Below are 18,559 nucleotides of genomic sequence, written 5' to 3' on the forward strand. Positions count from 1 at the left end.
GGACTCCCCCTTGGCCCCCCGCACTGTCAGAGGGAGAGTGTAAGTCCTTCGCTGGAAAAGCATCCCGGGCACAGCAAGTCGGCTGCAGAAGGCGGCCTAGACGGTTGTGTGCCCCCTACGTGTGACGGAAGGACGGGTGGGTAACCCTTTTGATGTGGCCTATATGTACATGCTCCTTGACTTAACACACTCTTCGAGTCGGATGCCATCGAAAAGCTGCCAGACCGCTTTCAGGTTGCCCTAGGGTCAAGCTCGCGCTTGGTACATGAGGATGTCGCCTGTCGGTGTCCCATGACAATGAGCGGCATCGAGTGCTTGAATAGTGCTATACAAATAAAACCATAAGGCGTCTGTACGTGCACCGTCGCGACGTGACATAGAATAGGCCTGCTTGTATGCCTCAATAGCCAGACTGCACGCATGCCAACGTTTCCATCAAGCCATTGCATGATCCGCACCTGTGATCCAGTGCGCCAGATCAATCACGAAGCTCGGCATGAGCGCCAGCACTGGCGCGAAGCGCGAATACCACGGCATGAACATGTAGCAGCTGCGCCTGCGACTGAGTGCGTCTTCCACGATGCGCCGCGCGACGTCGGCCGCGTTGAGCGTTGGCGCGAGAAACTCAGCGAGCGCGCCATAGCGCATGCGTGCGAACAGCGGCGTGCGCACGCGTCCGAGCGTCACAAGCGTCGTGCGCACCGCGCACGCATTCTTTCCCCCTACGATGCCGTGGTCGAGCTCGCGGCGAAGCGATGCGTGCAGCCCGACCAGTGCGTGCTTGGACGCGGCGTAGTCTGCGACGTGGGCGATGCCGACGTGGCCCATGATACTAGAGATTGTCACGATGTGTCCGCTGGGTTGGTGAGCTGCAATCATGTCCGGCAAAAACGCGCGGATGGTCCAGAAGTGTGCGAGCACATTTACCTCAAACAGCCGCTCGATCTCGCAGTCCGCAAGGGTCAACAGCGACTTTCCCCGCCCGCTCTGGATGCCGGCGTTGTTGATCAGGATCGTGACAGGTGCACCGGTAAGCTCACGAACGCGTGCAGCGGCGTGTTGGATCTCGGTGCGGGACGTCAGGTCGCAGTGCACATAAAACAGCCTGTCGTCGTGGCTTGTGACGGATGTTGAAGGCGGCCGCGGCGCAGCAATGTCCAAGTTGGCAACTTTTGCCCCCTTTGCAAGGCACAGACAGACGATCTCATGGCCCAGCCCGCTGCTCCCCCCCGTAACCACGACGACCTGCTCTGCCCACCATTCGCGTGAACTAGTCTGAAGTTTTGGTGCTGGTGCTGATTGCTGCTGCGCTAGGAATGAAAACGGGAAGAGCTGGTTTAGCCAGGCTGATGAGAGGTACGTGAACAGGTTGACTACTAGCGTCAAGCCTGCTAGATGGTCCAATGCCGTGTATGTTATCGAATCTTCACGGCTGCCAGGGAACAGAGGTCGCCATATTGCGAACACAGGCACGTGTTGACACAGCAGCCAGCTTGTCGCGATCGGGACATCTGCATGGGAGCGAAACGAGCACGTAGAGAAGGATAATGGAATTTAGAATCATGTCGCTGCATCGAGCCAGTCGAGGAGCACTACTGACTGAAGAAGGCAAAATGGGCAATTCGCACAATATCATCGATCGACATAACCCAGCTGCCTCTGAGAGCCCTGCACTTTCACGATCAAGATCAAGATCGCCGCTCTTGCTGTTCACAGCAGAAGCTTCACTGCCGAAACTATTTTGTGACGATGCTTCAAGCTTCTTAAATCTTTGCATGGACAGTGTGCCTTTGCGATGTGAGCATCGCTTGCGATGGTAAAGCCGGAGAGAGAGCCAAAGAGTGAGAGAAGTTCAGCCCGATGGAGTGTGGCCGCTGAACATGCCAGAAGAGATGCTGACTCACTATGTGAAATAGGGTTCCACGTATCTTGGAGCGCTGTACACATCGTGCGAAGTCCAACCATACTCCGACAGGGAAACCAATCCCCCCCATTCAGCAATGGGGTACACGCTCTGAGCCTGTCGAAGAGCGCGTTGCCTGCACATCGGCGGAGCTGACGTTGCCGATGGTAGAACTGATCCCTCCCTTTCCTGCGATCCGAGGGGCTCACCTTCCCTAGCGGTGCACTCCGAGGTGCAGTGAATACCACCTTGGTACATTGCCGCTTGTACGCAAGGCGACGCCAAGGTGCCACTGAAATCTCGTGTTAAGAATATCTCGAATCGGTGTACGCTCCGAGTATACGTTCTGCATGGTTTGGCGATGCGCAGACTTTGCGCAGAATCTCGAACCCCGCCTGCTGCAGGGATGGCGCGTCATATCGGCCTTCATACGCTTCCTCCTGGCGCTTTCGCCAGAGGACCGGGGCACACCATGTTGCATATCACATGGCCATGTATCAAGGTGGCGTACCATTCAACGAATCCCGACTTTCGGGTTCACATTGCCCATGCTATCCATTCATGAGTGTTGTGCATTCAGATCGGCTAACGAATATGTAGCTGCAGCTGTTGCCCATATGTGCGCTTATTCTTCCTCAGACAAGTCTGAACTCTCTTCATCAGCGTCTTCTTCATTCTGCTTGATGCTCTTTACGTTACCCTTCCCCTTGGTCTTGGCTTTGGCGTTGACGACTGCCCTCGCCTTCACGCCAGCAGCATTCGATTTCTTACCTCCCTTGCTGTCTTTCTTCTGCTCCCAAGCTCGTTTCACATCCTGCACCTCTTTCACTAGGGACCTCACCTTGTCCCATTCGGTCGCAGTCTCGTCCTCGGGTAGCCCTTCAAGCAAGTAAAGCATACGGATCTCCCGCGCCCAGACGCCGTGCATCGTCTCTTCGTCGCAGTCCTTTCCTGCGGGCGTCTCGAGCACGCAGGGTATTCCTGCCAGCCGATCGTCGTTCATGATGCGCCAGAAAGCCTTGAGGCCTATGCAGCCAGCGCCAATGTTCTCATGTCGGTCTTTGCGGCTGCCCAGCTCGACTTTTGAGTCGTTCAGATGCATGCCAAGTACATTCGAAAAGCCGATTGTCGCGTCCAACTCGCTCATCGTTGCTGCGTACGCTTCGGCCGAGCGCAGGTCATAACCAGCTGCAAAAGCATGCGCCGTGTCGATGCAGACACCGACGCGCAACTTGTCGTGCACCAGGTCCATGATAGCTTTTAGCTCCGAAAAGGACCCGCCGATGATGTTGCCCGCGCCAGCCATATTCTCCAGGACAATCACAACACTTGGAATGCGTTGATGCACGGCGTTGATACACGCTGCCACGGACGCGATACCTTCGTTTTTGGTGCAGTCGCCACAGGTACTCTGCAGGCATGCAAGCGAACAAAATCGGGTCAGCGGCATATTGTTTCTTGGAGAACATGCACAAACGCACACCGGGGTGGAAATTGTACAGCTTGATCCCAAGCTGGTGACATCGGCTGACATCGTCGACGAACGCTTCCATGGCTTTATCCTGCTTGGCCTTATCGGGATTCCCAAGGTTAATGAGATAACATCCGTGCGGCATGACATTTGCCCCCTTTTTGGCCACGCTTACGGCGCCGTCTTGTCGATCCTGCCAATTAAAGCGGTGCTCGCCAGCAATGGTGCCAAATTCTCGAACATTAGCTTCATCCATCGGCTTGGCAGCCCACTGCATTTTAGGCCGGACGAACATCGAGACGGCGTTGGCGCCAATCTTAAGTGCGTTGAGCAGAGCGTTCTGCGGCCCTCCAGCCGAGGAAACATGGGCACCTATCCAATGCTTCGACGTCGTATTTCGAGCGAACAGAGGGACAATAGAATTCGGCGTTGGTATCTCCTTCTTGCTCCTCTTTTTTTGCCCGTGCACTTGTTCATGGATTGTTGCACGGGAGAAAGACGCAGCCTTTGCTTCAGGCGTGTCTCCGGCTGGCACTCCTTCTTCGTCTTTCCCCTCAAACTTGACCGCGATCTTACGGCCACGTTCTGTCAAAGTTTGCTGCTCTCCCGCTGCTTCAATTTTCACGGTTGTGTTTCCCGGGCCAATCTCTGCCTTTCGCTTCCGGCCTCGCTCTGCGGGTTTGAATTCCTCTACAACGGATGATGTAACACAGTCCTCCAACTTGCTTGTGGGATCTTGAGGCTCTTCCGTTTTAGCCTTGCCTTTGCCTTTTCCTCCTCGTGTGGTACCATTGGCCGCGGTAATTGATGACGGTAGCAAAGCCGGCTTGTTCCCTTCCACGGTGCTGGATCTCGATACGGTCGTCACAACCTCGGTGGGTGTGGCGATGCTTGCGTGAGTCACACTGCGGCGGGAGCTGCGCCGCGGGGTCGGCGCGGACATGGCTACAAATGACCCAATCCAAGAAAAAAGGGTAGAGCCGACTGACCGACGCGCGTTTTCTCAAGGGTTGACCAGGAGTAGCGGTGTCGCGTCACCAGTGGCGGCGGATGACGCTGGCAAGAAAGCTCGCCAGTTGCACAAACGAAATCTGCGCGCCCTAAAACAAAATCTGGTTTGAGTAAGAATAAATCTTGTCATCCATCCCCAACGTTTCGCACTATGATGTGCGAGCCTAGCAACAGAGGTAAAAAAGTACAGGGCCGTTCATCGTACCATTAAAATACGCTGAGGCGCCAACAATTAACAACGCATGAAAAAATCGATTAATGGCGAAGTCAAGTCGACAGCGCGAGTCTGGTCAGGATGAGAAATGAGCCAGCTTTTGTTGTGTCTGGAAGTTAGGGTTAGTAGCTAGGACGCGTCGCGCCCATCGAAGCTTTGCTCATCGCGTCTGTGGCTCGACGTAACCAGTGAGTAACACCATGGCATTCAGACACTCCTGTAGCTCTTCAGCTTTGGCCACCCCCCCTTTCAACTGCCATCCACTTCGCCTCGCCCGTCGCTGCCGCGTCGATACAGCGTCCCTTGTCACAGCACTAACACCAGCGCCAGCACCAGCACTGCTCGGCGCAAGCTGCAGCTACTGCAGTGGGCTCTCTCCCGCTGGCGCCCATGACCGACCCAGCGATGGGGGCGCGCAGTGCCGGCGTCCTCGACGATTCCGGCAACATGAACGAATTCGACTCGTCTGGGCCCGTCGCGACAGATCTGCTCTACCGTTGGGACCACGATGGACAGGCAAAGGCTCAGCATCAACAGGAAGATTCGGAACAGGATGAATTGCAAAGCCAGTCTCAAAGTGAGACCCGGGCAAGGGCATCAGGAACGACTGGGATTGGTGGTCATGAGCAGAGCCCCAGCGCTAATGCATCTGAGGCGGAGCAAGTGCCCACCTTGCAGACTGATCATATCGGTGACGAACACTCTTCGGACGATGGCCAAGACGCAGGATTGAATCGGCGGCGTGTAGCAGATCGAACGGTGGATACAAGTGCTGCCCGAACCAACGGCTCAACAGCAGCGTCGATGTCGAATGGGCATACACATCTGCACAGAAACGAGACTGTGAAGTCAAACACCGGTACAATCCCCAACACAGAACACAATGGATTGGTAGTGCTTTCAGGACGCGCTGCTACGCTTGCTCATCTCAAGGACACGAGTTACGCTGTGAAAGCTGATGGCGGAGTAGCTACAGCGTGAGTGTATGCGCCTCGAAGTGCCTATTCAAAGCAGTTGGCCAATGATTAAAGGCTTGCTAATGTCCATTTCTGTTTCCTCGCTGTAGCCGCCTGTCTTACACCAAAGGCGATCGCGATTTCATCATCAACTTCCTCTGCACGACTGATTTGCCTCCAAAAGGGCGATCGATAGGCGAGGAGCTCGCCAGGCTGAACCCTCGACACAGCACGCAATCCTATATCACCTTCCTCCGCGACAACTACGATCGAGGCATGCATCTCGACCGCGTCGTTTTTGCGCGTAGGGCAGAGATGGGAGCTGCCGCGGCGCGCGAGGCGGACGCGCAGAGGCAGCGAGACGAGGCGCAAAGGCGCAGGGAGGACAGCGTCGCGGCTGATATTGCCGATATGAGAGAGCATGCGATCGACGAGGACCGCTTGCTGCCGCTCGCCGAACCTGAAATTGAAGAGGAACTTACTTATGACAGAAACAGAAGCACGGCGAGAGGACTCAGCAACCTCACGAGGGCCGCAGTGCGAAGCCGTGACGACAGCACCGGAGACGGAAGCGATGTCGAAGCCTTGAATCAAGCCGAGCACCGCAGATCGCAGCGCGTGGCGCATCCGCAAGTACCCGATTATCACATGTCGCGACATGCCGGCTCGATGGGCCAAGGGAACGAGGAATGGGAAGTTACTGGCGAAGAGGAAGAAGAGAAATCGGGACATCAAACTAAAGATGGAATCGAAGTCGAGCCTGGGCCTGGAGAGGGCAAGGGTCTGCCTAGGCAACTTGCGGATCGCACATGGAGCGGGCACAGGCTACGCATCACGCGCCAAGGCAAGGCCGAAGCACTCGCTTCGAGCAGTCAAGGCAGAGCCGAAGCCAGCAAACCAATACGACGCTCAGCCACTGGTTTAACGGCACAGGTGCAAGCTCGGGACCTTGCACCACACAAGTCTACGCGGACCGCACGTGCTGCGCGAACCGCGTCTGACGCCGGACCTCATTCAGCTCGCGGACAAGATCGGACGCAGAAGCCAGGGAAAAATCGATCAACCGCAGGTGCGAGCCGTACGCGCTCTGGTGGCAGCACGCGCTCGTTTGCACCTGCCGCTGAAGAGTTCAGGGCAGACGCGGGTATTGGCATTTCGCAAAGCGAGACTCTGGCCGTGGATGTACATGACTTTTTCGTCGGAGACCAGGATGAAGACGCTGAGATTGATATCAACATGGTCGCGGGTGTTGAAAGTGGAAACCGACTCGGTGCGCTGGAGGGGGCGCCTGCGCGACAAGCTGGGCGCATAGACTCGCTGTCAGCGGCGGAGGAAGCTGCAGATATCCTCATTCTAGCGTCTGCTCCTGAGAGTGCACCTCTTGCGGAACTGGATTTGTCCACACCGCAACCTGACGCAGAGGAAGTATTCCAAAAAGCGGCGAAAAGCAGTCCCAAGGTCCAGGGAAAACTGTTGCGTTCGAGACGGAAGCATGCCACTACTGCTGGAAGCAACGTGAAGGCGACATTCACAAATGCGAACCGCGAATGGTTTCTTGTGCCACTTCAGTCACTGCTCGAGAATACTATCAGCGAACTCGGAGAAAATGTTGTTTTGGACGCAAGCTTCGTTTTGCAACCTCCGGACACATTTTTCAAGACCATTGCCGAACAGGTGAGTGCAATCCCCTCGCTTCGGCCTGCAACTTTCAGAGTTCTGTCTAGAGAGTGATTTTTTCTCTTTCTGTAGGATCCCGCACATCATTCTGCAGCAGCATGGAAGCACGAATTTTGGCGCCACGCACTTCAGTACACCATTTCAGCAAAAGTGCAGCTCAACCTGGACGAGTCTGTTAGGCCTACGCAAGTGGTCAAACCCCTGAGCGTCAGGGTCCTCAAAGAGAAGGAGAAGGAGCACCTGGAAGGCCAAATACACGAGCGCAACATCGGGGACGAGGGCGATCAAGACGAGGACGAAGACGAGGAAGGTTTGCAGATCCGCAACCCGGTTGCTAATACCAGAGGAAAGGGAACGTCCTTCAGGCATGTTTTGGAAGCTCAAGAAATATTCATCAAGGAATCGCAGCCGTCAATGCCTTTGCCTACGCTTGTCGAAAAGCAGCCCAGACGCGGTATTCACTCGGTCTCGATGGCCGGGCCCTTGAAGCGCGAGCCAGGGTTACCGGAACCCGATTTTGTTGACCAAAGGCAAGTGTCATTACACAAGCTTGGAAAAAAGAGGGCAATGAACTCCCCACCCTCGCACTCTCAGGATGCGCTACACCAAGAAGTATTGCAGGACCAGGTGCCACACCAGTTTGATACGTTGGTCGACGATGTATCGTCTTCTGCACCAAAAAAACAGCGTCGTTCCTTCCCAGGCGTTCCATCCATCGCCAGGCACTCATCGGCTCGCTATATCGACTTTAGCCAAGATGCCAGTGCTGGGCCACCTTTCGGCCATGAGCAGGATGTAGCCTTTGAAATGCGCCCACCGCGACGAACGATTGCGACCACGACTCCGTCGAGCCTGCCGATCGCAGGGGAACTATCCCGGGCACAGCGTTCTGTGTCGGTCTCGTCGCGTATACGCCCACGCACCTCGCTGCCGCGAACGAAAGAGCAGATACGAGAAGATTTCCGACGAGCGCTCAGAGACTTTAGAAACGATTACGGCATTTCGAAAGGCAATATGGCTTTCTGGCTTGGAGAGAAGGTTAACGTCTACAGCGCGAGAATGAGGATTGATGCAGAGCTAAATCGCTTGTGCATGGAGACCGGCCGGAGTCGCACACAGCTTGTCGCGCTCCTCAAGCTCGTCGAAGGTGACTGGGACAAGTTTCAGGAAGTGGTTAATGTAACCATGTTCGACGATTGACCGCATTCAGGATCGCGTCGACCGTGTCCATGTACTACATCTGCATTCGCACATCATACATGTTGCAACAACTGCAGCACTACTGCCGCTTCTTGTGTTTCAAGTCGATGGTCCAGCGTCATAACGGCAGTCCCGCTTCCTTTTGCGAAGTAGTTTGCGAGCAGGAGCCTGGCGGCAAGTTGCGGCGTCCAGCCTTCGATGCCCTTCTCTGCATTACGCCGCGTAACACTAAATATCCCCAGCCAAGCTCCTTCTGTCTTATCTCGGAGGTCATCGAGATAAGCATGATCGCCTGCACTAATTCTGGCTCGCCAATCAGTACCATGCTGCGCTACCAATGATACCAGGTGTGCTTTGTCTAGCTTAACTGTGCGCCACACAAGCTGAAGTGCAGTGAATGCCCGAGGGTTCGGCGCCAACGCTTGCCCGAGGGGGGTCACACTGATGCCCCCCGCTTCAGCAACCTTTGCAAGGCCTTGCTCCGACAAGCTCCGAAGGCTGGAGTCGCAAAGCTCGCTGATAAATGGTGCTGGTCGTTCAGCATCGTCGTGAGTAGCGCCGTAAAAGGAAGGGTTGTCATTAAAGCGACGGAAGGCAAAGGTCCAACTAAGGAGATCCAAAACGTCTTGAAGTGACTCGAGGTATCCAGTGATGATAATCCTGAGTATGGTCGTCCGTAATGTCTCGTCCTCCTCGTCAAAAAGAGGGGATTCGAGCGGGAGACCCGACCGCAGAGTCTTCTTGTAGAAGTCTTCTTGTGTGGTCTGAGTCAAAATGAGAGCCGAAGAAGATGCGTTGCTATCCCTGGCGGCTGCATGAGCGGCGAAGCTGTGCATTCGAACGAGCGTCTCGGCCGAATAATCAACAATCTGGCGTTGCGGCACATACTCTTTCGAGAAAGGGTTGCCAGATTGCTGCAACACGACATATTGCGTTGACATCACGACGGAGAGATCAGCTTTGACCTCGAGCGTCCAGCTTGCACTCTTTGACGCGATCAACGCCTTTAAGATGCGACGCTCAAAAAGCGAGAGCACCAACCTCTTGTCCTTTTGGTGCATCCCCTCCTCATAAATGCCGATGCCGTGGACAAGGATCTGGTTGAGATCCACTTGATGCAGGCCTAGCGACATGGCTTCAAGCTCTTTGCTTGGGATGCCCAACCAAGGCTGCGCATCAAGGTCAGATGCGGACGCTGTGGCTAGGTCCTCTGCTGTGTGATAGCACTGGGCCCGCGAAGGGACAAATATGATGGCAGATCCCCGGCACGCACTGATTGCATCATAGGCGGGCTTGATCATGGCCTTCATGAGACCCTGTGAGTGTGGGACGTCGAAAGAGACAATGGACTCTGTCAGGCTGACCGGCCGATCGGTCGGGCGGAATGAGAAGGTCGAGTGTTCTGCAGCTCCAAGCCACGAGGCCAGCGTGCTAGAGTCTTGCAAGCTTGCGGAACATCCAAGGAAGCGACAAAGTGGCATGGCGCGTAGAGAAAGGCTAAGAGCCAGATCGTATGAGGCATCGAGGAGATGGAGATCATCGGCCAAACATAATCGAAAGTTCTGCATCCAGCTCCTATCGACGAGCGCCGCTTCGAGCAAGACACGAGAGGTGACAAAAACGATGCTCGCTTGGCTTCTGATCAACAGATCCGGCTTCGCAACGACGGCGATGTCGCCTTCCCGTACGCTCGGAAAGAGGTTGCGGAAGCGGCGATAGTCTGCTAGAAGCAGACCAGGCTGCGCACCTACGACGAGGGCTCGGGCAGATGGATCCTTTCTGAGATTCTCGACGACGGCAAGATGCCCCAACGTTGAGGATCCGGATCCCGCCGGAGCACAAAGAAGGTTATTGCCGCTTGTGTGCAGAAAGCTGTGCAACGATTGGGTTTGAATTGGCGTCAGGCCAAGCATGACCTGCTTGAGACCCTCTGTCAGAACCGAATCGCTAGCGACGTCGCATGCGGCAATGAGCGGCAAATCTAGCAGCTTTCCGTGAACAGCTTGGACCGATGGCATCTGCAAGCTTTGCAAATTGACATCGTGGCTGGCTTCAGCTCCAAGCCAGCGATCCGACATCCAGCGCACAGTGAGCGAGTCGAACGTCGCCGGCGGCATCGTGAGAAGGAAGCGAAGCGGTGTCTTGAACGAGCCTTTGCGAACGTGCACTAGAGCCCACTGGAGAATATGAGTAGAATCTGGCGCCTCGATCCAGATGTAGAACGGTTCCGATCCGCCATGCGCTTTGTCTGACCACTCAAAGTCCGCGGTGACCTGCAATTGAACTTCGAGCACGTCGTACATGATCGGCCGGAAGCTGCTCTGAATTTTGAGTTGAGGAAACTCCTTTGCAGCTTGCTTGACGAAGCCTCCGAGACGCTCGTTGAGATGGATGAGCTTGCCCAGATCTGCAGCATGCATAGCGGCAAGCTCTGCGATTTCAATGTCATCTGCCCAGCGTGTGAGGTTGAAGAGTGTGTCCGCCGATAGATTGCCTTGACTGAGGGGGTGGTCAAAAGGCCACAAGCGTTTCTCGACCGCTTTACTCATCGATATAAGAGAATGCGCCGTCGGTGCCCATTTGTTCGCTAGCGCAATCTCTATCATCGCACGCAGGATTCTTGCCGCATTCTGGGCCACATATGCTGTTTCAGATACGAGCGCAAAGTCCTCCACATAGAATTTGGAGATATAAGCTTGAAGAAGGATGTTGACCTTGCCAGGAGCGGTTTCGATTCCTCCAGGCACCTCGCAGGGTGCATTCTCCAGCATCTTCTTGAGCTCCTTCTCCTCATTGTCTCTTGGAATGATCTGTTCGAAATCGGACGCCAAGCTGAGGACGCTAAGGACATCAGCTTCACTCATGCTAGGTCGCAGCTTCGAATTGAATGTTTCAATCGTCTTCCAGCCGATATAGTAGCGCGCAGCGATACGGCCGAGGGGTGTGATTTTGATGGCCCCGCTGGTTGCATCAAAGGTGACCATCTTGTTTTCCGCAAGCTGCTTGGCTGCTGATGTGATCAGCTGCTGTCGCTTAGCGCCGAGGTGCGGGTCGTCGGATACTTCCTGATGTTCCATCCCATAGATGAGGGGCTGTTTGCGCATGCGCGTGTGCAAATATGTGTATCCGAGCCAAGAAACGCCATCGACGACGCTAGCGACTGTGCCGAGCGCGACTTCTGCGTTGAGACTGTCAGCAAGTCCTTTGATGAAGCTTGACTCGATTGGATGCTGGGACGTGATTGAGTCGACATAATGTGATAGCTTCTCCAGAGGCGTGCAAATGTAGCCGACACCTAGGTCTTCATACTGAGGTCGACCGGCACGACCAAAGATCTGTAGAACATCGAGGATGGAAAGGTCGACAAACTTTCCAGCACTAGAGTCGTAGACATCTGTTCCCTTGATGACAACGGCATAAGCTGGCAAATTGACGCCCCAAGCAAGTGTTGCAGTGCAACAGAGGACCTTGGTGATGCCAGCCTCAAACATTCTCTCGGACAGATTTCGATCAGAGCGCAGCATTCCGGCGTGATGAATACCAAAGCCAGAGTCAAATAGCTCCCTCATCTCTCGATTTCGACTGGTTGAGAGCTCGCTCTTGAAGAATTGGAATCTCGGGTGCTCGTCCCGGCCGTCTGTGAGTAGGTCCAGTAGGCCCTCTGCGCTGCACATTTCCTTGAGTGACATAGCTGATTTCACCGTCTCTTTGCGTGCGTGAACGAAGACCATCACTTGGTGTCCCTCATGAAGAAGTGCGGAGACCTTTTCAAACGTCACCTTGTCCAGATTACTGCGAGAGGTTGGAGAGCCAGCCTTGCCTTTGACACCAACGAAATGTTGTTCTAGAGGCACGGGACGGAAGCTAGAGTCGAAGTAGAAGAGCCCCTTGTAGCGATTGACGCGCAGGAAATCGGCGACATCGACATAGTTCGGCAAAGTCGCAGAGAGACCGACAATGCGAATCAAGTTCTGACTGGATTCGACAAGGCGCAGCGTACGAGCTACGATGGTCTCGATGACCGCCCCGCGGTCTTCGTGTAGCAGATGGACTTCATCGATGATGAGCAGCTTGAGCCTGGCTGCGATCTCGCCCTCGCCAGCAGGTCTGCGCGTAACGACATCCCACTTCTCGGGAGTTGTGACAATCATCTGCGTCTCGGCGATCTCACGCCGCGTGAGCTGCATATCTCCAGTAAGCTCTCGAACAACAACGCCAAGATAGGATAAGCGTTTGCTGAACTTGCGAACGATCTCAGATGCTAGAGCTTTCATCGGGGCGACATAGACGATCTTAAAATCGTCTTTGGCAATGCGAAAACCACCTCCGCTGCTGCCGCTCAGCTCGGAACTGGCCGCATATTGACTGATACAGCGCAGCACTGCGAGCATCGCGACGTCCGTCTTTCCTGCCCCCGTCGGCGCGCATACGAGAAGATTCTCGTTGCTGCCGTAGCCGAGTGGGTATACGACGCTTTGCAAGCGGTTCAAGCTCTTGTAGCCCGGGAAAGCGCCGCGACAAAGAGGGTCCATTTCTGGGATGGGCACCAGGCGTTCATTGATGCGCATCGGCACTGTCTTTGGTGGAGGAATGGTAATCTCTTCATAGTAGGTATGCTCTTCGCGAGTCGTGCCCATTGGTAGGCTGAATTTTGAGCCAAATACGGACAGTGTTGAGCCGCTTATTCCGGAAGAGAAAACATGGGGGTACTGCGGTCCGTCCGTTGAACGCCCATTCCCCGAAAAGAGTGGCTGTGGCTCTTTTGCGGCACGCTGCAGGTCCTCCTCTCTGAGACGCAGCATTTCCTCCGTAGAAAGCTCATCTGCATTGTGACTGCTGACAAAGTCACGGGCACGAGCATGTTGCTCTCGTCGCACCGCATTGCGCGATGCTTTTGCCTGTTGAATTTCCTCGCGGCTACGGATGGTGACTTGAGACCCAGGAGTATACGGCTTATGCGGGAACGCGCGTTTTGCACTGGAAGCTTGCTGAGGTACGGCCAGAGGGGTATAACTGCTTCGATTCATTGAAGGCTATTAAGGCGCGAAGCAACCCCTTAGCTCTCCGTCAAAAAAAAACATTTTCCTGCAGGAAGCTCACCTGCGCGCTGAAAGAACTGACAACTTCTTTTGGATTTTCCAGGAGACGGGTGACGAGCTCTACATGCTCATATCCCAGTAGCTCCGCCAATTCGCCGGCTGCAGATTCTCGAGCAGAAGTAGACGCTGTAGCTTTTTCAAGAACACCACATACTGAACTTAAGATTGTCTCGCGTGTTGTTTCTTCGGGGTATGTTGCGGTCAAATGCAAAGAAAGCGCATCAGCAGCACTCACTGACGACTCTTCATGGACGGGGAATTCTTCCAGAGCCACTGCAGCGTCAAGGAGGTCCAGCCAGAGAGATCTCGGGATCGAAGAGCCTTCGAAACCATCGTCTTGGTTTTCTGACCCGTTGTTTTGGCTAGTGAGAGCCATGTAGTCATCCACGTTCGCGGGCGCCGAGGCGATGAGGCCCTCGAGCCAGGCAACTTCTATTTGGCACAGCATGACGATCCCTGAACCTGGCAAGGATTATGCCGGTACGCTCGCAATGCATTGGATGCCCTATATCCTACCCCTTGCTGGGTAAGTTGAAGCGAGCTGCGACACTCAAAGAAAAGGTGGCGAGCTGAAATCAGACGAATGGATACCGTTCCGATATAACTTCGCTTGATGTGGTGAGACTTCAGAATAACTGTGATGAGATTTGAAATGACTTTTGAGTACTTGTTTCGGAGATTTGGAGCTCAGTCCCTACATTTCCGAAAGGTTTTCCACGATTGCTCCTGCTTACCCATCAAAGGCTCCATTATCAGAAAGATTCGGCATGGAATCCATTCTAAATGCATGATATTGTAACGTAATGTCGAAGATCAACCGCAAGTTATAATAACAGAAACGAACTCAGCGTGACTGTCCACTGTACAGTCAACGTGAGTCACACATCTAGGATTGCGTCCCGCCTAGAATGGCCAAGGCCATCCATTCAACTGACTTCTAAGGTCCCGACACTTCACACGGCCACTCAACGGTCGTGCAGGTATACTATATGCTACAATGGTCTGCGCTGTTGTGCAAAACCTTCACTTAAGAATCACTTTGATTGCACCATAGTCACTGGGATCTCTTAAGCGGGAGCTTGTTCGCTTATCTTGCTGATCTTGTGCATCGACCCAGGTTGACGCAACACCATGCACTCCTTTGCTCTCCCGTTCCCGCGATCCCGTTTCCACACGAGAGCGCATTTCTCTCGAGCTCGTCCTGCGAAAGGACGCATATTGAATTGACCCTTGGCCTGGCCTGATAATTCCGGACATCATCGGCGTCTCATCATCCCAGCGATCATCCCCTGCGCATTGCCCAGCCGCGAACGGCATAGCCTGTGGTCTCGAAGCACCACCAAGTCGCTGCAGCCACGTGTCTAGGTCGGCCCAGCCCACACCGAAGCGGACACAGATGTTGTCTTCGTGGTGCAAGCCATCCAGCAATGCTAAGAGTTCGTCAGGTAGCGGAAGTTGATGCTGAGCTCGGTACTCTTCTGATAGCCGTGTGAAGCCGCTAGCACATCCAGCGCCTGCACCACTAGCACCTCCGACACTGGCGCGGTATGTGCTACTCTGCCCAATGCCCAAGCTGGCTGTACTAGGTTGCTTACGGAGAGTAGCCCGAGAAAAGCCAGAGCTTTCCGTCAAATTCCAGGCGCTGTTACGCTGGAAATTTGAAGACGCACGGTCAAGCCACGGACTATCTTCAACCCTGTCCTCTTCTTCCCCTCGCGTGGCGCCCAAAGCTACGGCCGCGACGTCCAGGACGGTCGCAGTTGTATTTCGTTTCATAGGCCGGCGGTGGCGCCCATGAGGAGCGCGGTAGCGCCCGTGGTGCCGTCTGACCGGCGAAGATCCGCAAGGGGCAGACAGAGGAACTTTAGAGTCGCCTCCTCTTTCTCTTGACATACTTGCACATCTTGTTGGTCGTTCGCCGGAATCTTCCTCATGGCGGACCCCAACCCCTTTGCTAAGGGCACCGTTCGCCGAGTCTTCTTGCCGTGGAATCCATGTACCATGTTCGGATGCTGCATGTCTCACATCTTGCCGCACGCTTGTGTTATTGTCTTGAGGGGCGAATGGCGGCTCGAGGAAGATTGGCCAACGGTGCACCCGACGCAAAAATCCCTTGATGACACCAAAGGTGACCAGGCGGCGCGGGTCGATGCCCAGCGAGTCGACATCCTGCTCCTCGATCCAGTCGCTCACTGTCTTGCCTGGGCGGAAGGTGGAATAGAGCTGCAACAAGGTCGGATAGTGTGGCATCTGAAAACCTGGGCGTGTAACATAGGCTGCACACTCGCGACTGATGCCTTCTCCGTCCGCGATTCGAGCAATGACAGGTCGAACTGTGTACATGTTCGAGAATTGAAAAAGGTCAATCATGATAATGCATCCGTAGTAGCTGCAAAGACAGAAAGGTCTAAGCACATGTGTACGTCACGAATATACGGCAAAGGAATAGCTCACAGAAGATGTTCCATGCATTGGCGAGTGAGCCCGATGTCCGCATCCGCTAGCTGGGCAATCCTTTTGACATGATTGATGCCATCAACGAAAGGAACAATCTGTTGGAAGTCCCAAGTCAGCATTGGTTCTTGGTGGCTGCAGCACATCCACGTGAGCTGCTCTAACCTCACTTTTGCCATGGTCAAATCCCAAGCATTGTCAATCCGACTCTCGAGATCTAACAATCCAACTGGTACATCCCAATCCTTTGCTGTGGGAGGATTAGGATAAGTGGGAAATAGTTTGAGATTAATCGCGTCTCGCACTGTTCGCCCTAGACCATGAGGAGGCTCTCTTTTGCCAGGGAGAGAAATACCATCCGCTGCGCCTGCCGAAACGTCCGCGCCTGCCGCGTTCGCAGTCGCCATGTTCCGAAGCGTCATGATGCTGTCGTACAGGGCATCATTCTCCCCCGACTCTCCACCCATCGTGTCAATCGACCCGTGCTTGCTGGCGTTGGTCGCGCAGCCACTGCGGCGCATATGAGCAGCGCTGGGAGAGTCATTTCCGGCCTCTGATATAGGAGAAGAGGATGTTGCGGACGCAGCTTCGGTCGCTTCGAGAAGGCTCGCAGCAGATGCGCTGAGGTTCCTTTTGGGATTTCCAGCCAATGTGCTATCACCGCTGAGTTTTGTTGCACCTACAGCGCCACCCAAGGAGGAACTTGAATGTTCCAAGGATGACTTTCGCACCGCCATGGTCGTATCAGATACTGCCTTCACGGTAGCATCACGCGAGATTGCTGGCCGACTGTCTTTCTTACTCCCAGAAGCCAAACCACCATCACCGAGCTGCTGGCCATCTACAGGTGCGGTGGGTGAGATGGCGGCGTCGTCAAGGTAGCTTTCACGCTGGTTCGACCGAGGTGCCGGCTCCAAAATTGGTGTGAGAGCCATTGCTGGAATTGAAAATGGGATGACAGCACTTCCTGCGTTGCTGCTAGAACCGTAGCCGGTAATGCTTGCCAATGACCCCGCGCGAGATCGGCTCGTGTCGCTATTTGCCCCGCTCATGGCATTACGCTCGCTACTCCGTGATGAAAGCGGGTCTTGTTGGTCAGATCCAAAATCTGAGGAGCCTTTGCGAGACGTTGAATTAGTCTTTAGAGCAGCTGAATTGGAACCGCTGCGGATGAGACTGGCAATGCTTGCACTTAAGCCTCGTTGGTCGACAGGACTGAAGGTACCACTTGTGCCTCCTTCGTCCATTGAGCCTCCACGCGACCCATGAAGACTGGCTTGCTGTGGTACAGAGCCAGTGCGTCCCATGTCCGGAGCAGCTCGGACTCCCGACGGGTCTCTCTTTCCGTAGAGCGTGTGAGGTAGGACGGGTAGGGTAACGAATGACTCGCAATATGAATTGAGATCTTGGAATAATTGCTCGGTGATCCCGTACATACGCTGGAGGGACTTTGGATCTGACAAGAACGACGAATTCAACTGTATGAACAGAAAAATGTTAGTATCAAAGAATAAAAATTGCTCCAGAGCTATCGGCGCACCTCCAAGTCACGCAAGACACGTGCGCATTTGCGGACGATAGGCTCATAAGCGCGAACGTCCGCATTGCTATCGAAGACAAAGCAAAGATTATAGACGAGCATATTTCTGGCGTACTTGGACGATTTGATCACCATGGGGTGACCTAAAATCTTATAGCCCTGCGATGGTGCCTTCGGCAGTTGCCCTTCAGGCGACCAGTCACGCTCAGCATCATCTCTCGGTAGGCCGCAGGTAGTGCAAGTCACGAGGCGACCGCACAGCGGCGCCTTCGGAATGAGATAGTCGGACAAAGCGCTGAAGTTGAAGAGCGGTTTAGATTTTTCTTGAGGCTTCGGCTGCTGGTCAGCCTTGAAAGGGGGTCGGGAGGATGATCTGGATCGAACATCGCGTGATGTAGATCGAGCGCTTCTCTGTTCAGGTCGAGAAGGAGATCGTTTTCTACCTCTTGAAGGTGAGTGGAGTCGTGCTGTTATCAAGATCTGCTCAAAAGATTGCTTTCTTGAATTTCGAACCGTGATTATGCTGTCCAAAGCTGCTGTACTCGCATCTTGAAGCTGACTTTCGTTCGGAAAGGAGAGGACACGACTTGGGGGAAGGGTATGGTTCAACGGCCCAAGCTCATCATCTCCAGCGGCGACAGAGTCTCCGTTCTCTTCTTCCTCCGTGATGCTTCCCTCTGGCACTTGATACAACACTTTGGGACCGTCGGTCGGGTGGAAGATCGCAAAGAAGACGGAGACCAGGCGGGGGAGGAAGTGACCTTCGGCTAGTGGGAGTGTGGTCGCCATCGGCGCCGACAGTGCTTTAGCATCGACTTCGTCGCCTTCGGGGGAGCTCTTACTAGTTATCAATGGGCATGCACATGCGCGAGCTGCGCGCCTGTGATGATCAGCTTTCTGGTCCTTGATGGTATGCGATACGAGGTTCGAGGAGATGCTTCCACGCAGAGGTCGGGGGAAGCTCACATCAAGTGCATCTCAAGCGGAACTCTCGGATAGTCCGATTCTCCATCTCTCTGGACCGCACGCAATGT

The 18,559-nt window shown here is 54.5% G+C and overlaps 5 protein-coding genes across 5 annotated transcripts; 1 reads left to right on the forward strand and 4 right to left on the reverse strand.

Moving 5' to 3' along the window:
* Nucleotides 1-123: 123 nt before the first annotated feature.
* K437DRAFT_245408 (NAD(P)-binding protein) lies at nucleotides 124-1,802 on the reverse strand. The gene is made up of 2 exons (XM_013388791.1): nucleotides 1,601-1,802; nucleotides 124-1,511 (listed from the first exon to the last, which is right to left on the reverse strand). Exons 1-2 carry the CDS (start codon nucleotides 1,644-1,646, stop codon nucleotides 436-438), a joined length of 1,122 nt encoding a protein of 373 aa, XP_013244245.1. The 5' UTR covers nucleotides 1,647-1,802; the 3' UTR covers nucleotides 124-435.
* Nucleotides 1,803-2,437: 635 nt separating this feature from the next.
* Nucleotides 2,438-4,583, reverse strand: K437DRAFT_255436 (AP endonuclease). The gene is made up of 3 exons (XM_013388792.1): nucleotides 3,864-4,583; nucleotides 3,385-3,842; nucleotides 2,438-3,314 (listed from the first exon to the last, which is right to left on the reverse strand). The coding sequence occupies exons 1-3, from the start codon at nucleotides 4,315-4,317 to the stop codon at nucleotides 2,529-2,531; spliced, it is 1,698 nt and encodes a 565-aa protein (XP_013244246.1). The 5' UTR covers nucleotides 4,318-4,583; the 3' UTR covers nucleotides 2,438-2,528.
* Nucleotides 4,584-4,862: 279 nt separating this feature from the next.
* Nucleotides 4,863-8,503, forward strand: K437DRAFT_255437 (uncharacterized protein). Its single transcript, XM_013388793.1, has 3 exons — nucleotides 4,863-5,576; nucleotides 5,666-7,229; nucleotides 7,305-8,503. The coding sequence occupies exons 1-3, from the start codon at nucleotides 4,990-4,992 to the stop codon at nucleotides 8,430-8,432; spliced, it is 3,279 nt and encodes a 1,092-aa protein (XP_013244247.1). The 5' UTR covers nucleotides 4,863-4,989; the 3' UTR covers nucleotides 8,433-8,503.
* Nucleotides 8,414-14,289, reverse strand: K437DRAFT_273362 (Sec63-domain-containing protein). The gene is made up of 3 exons (XM_013388794.1): nucleotides 14,266-14,289; nucleotides 13,533-14,166; nucleotides 8,414-13,465 (listed from the first exon to the last, which is right to left on the reverse strand). Exons 2-3 carry the CDS (start codon nucleotides 13,977-13,979, stop codon nucleotides 8,486-8,488), a joined length of 5,427 nt encoding a protein of 1,808 aa, XP_013244248.1. The 5' UTR covers nucleotides 13,980-14,166; nucleotides 14,266-14,289; the 3' UTR covers nucleotides 8,414-8,485.
* A 138-nt stretch (nucleotides 14,290-14,427) lies between these two features.
* On the reverse strand, nucleotides 14,428-18,314 carry K437DRAFT_273363 (NPR2-domain-containing protein; the record flags this gene model as incomplete). The annotated part of the gene is made up of 5 exons (XM_013388795.1): nucleotides 14,428-15,920; nucleotides 15,986-16,083; nucleotides 16,156-17,463; nucleotides 17,526-17,936; nucleotides 18,039-18,314. 5 exons carry the CDS (start codon nucleotides 18,312-18,314, stop codon nucleotides 14,555-14,557), a joined length of 3,459 nt encoding a protein of 1,152 aa, XP_013244249.1. The 3' UTR covers nucleotides 14,428-14,554.
* Nucleotides 18,315-18,559: the final 245 nt, after the last annotated feature.

This window comes from Tilletiaria anomala (assembly GCF_000711695.1).
Source record: "Tilletiaria anomala UBC 951 chromosome Unknown K437scaffold_23, whole genome shotgun sequence".
Classification (NCBI taxonomy): Eukaryota; Fungi; Basidiomycota; class Exobasidiomycetes; order Georgefischeriales; family Tilletiariaceae; genus Tilletiaria; species Tilletiaria anomala.

What these genes read in the sequence shown, in the direction of transcription:
- K437DRAFT_245408 (XM_013388791.1), bottom strand. Translation starts at nt 1,646, where the DNA reads ATGTCGATCGATGATATTGTGCGAATTGCCCATTTTGCCTTCTTCA. An exon ending in TGCCCATTTTGCCTTCTTCA is followed by an intron (nt 1,512 to 1,600) that starts GTCAGTAGTGCT and finishes GCTCCCATGCAG; the next exon opens with ATGTCCCGATCGCGACAAGC.
- K437DRAFT_255436 (XM_013388792.1), bottom strand. Translation starts at nt 4,317, where the DNA reads ATGTCCGCGCCGACCCCGCGGCGCAGCTCCCGCCGCAGTGTGACTCAC. An exon ending in TGTACAATTTCCACCCCGGT is followed by an intron (nt 3,315 to 3,384) that starts GTGCGTTTGTGC and finishes GCATGCCTGCAG; the next exon opens with AGTACCTGTGGCGACTGCAC.
- K437DRAFT_255437 (XM_013388793.1), top strand. Translation starts at nt 4,990, where the DNA reads ATGACCGACCCAGCGATGGGGGCGCGCAGTGCCGGCGTCCTCGACGAT. An exon ending in GATGGCGGAGTAGCTACAGC is followed by an intron (nt 5,577 to 5,665) that starts GTGAGTGTATGC and finishes TCCTCGCTGTAG; the next exon opens with CCGCCTGTCTTACACCAAAG. An exon ending in TCAAGACCATTGCCGAACAG is followed by an intron (nt 7,230 to 7,304) that starts GTGAGTGCAATC and finishes CTCTTTCTGTAG; the next exon opens with GATCCCGCACATCATTCTGC.
- K437DRAFT_273362 (XM_013388794.1), bottom strand. Translation starts at nt 13,979, where the DNA reads ATGCTGTGCCAAATAGAAGTTGCCTGGCTCGAGGGCCTCATCGCCTCG. An exon ending in TCAGTTCTTTCAGCGCGCAG is followed by an intron (nt 13,466 to 13,532) that starts GTGAGCTTCCTG and finishes GCGCCTTAATAG; the next exon opens with CCTTCAATGAATCGAAGCAG.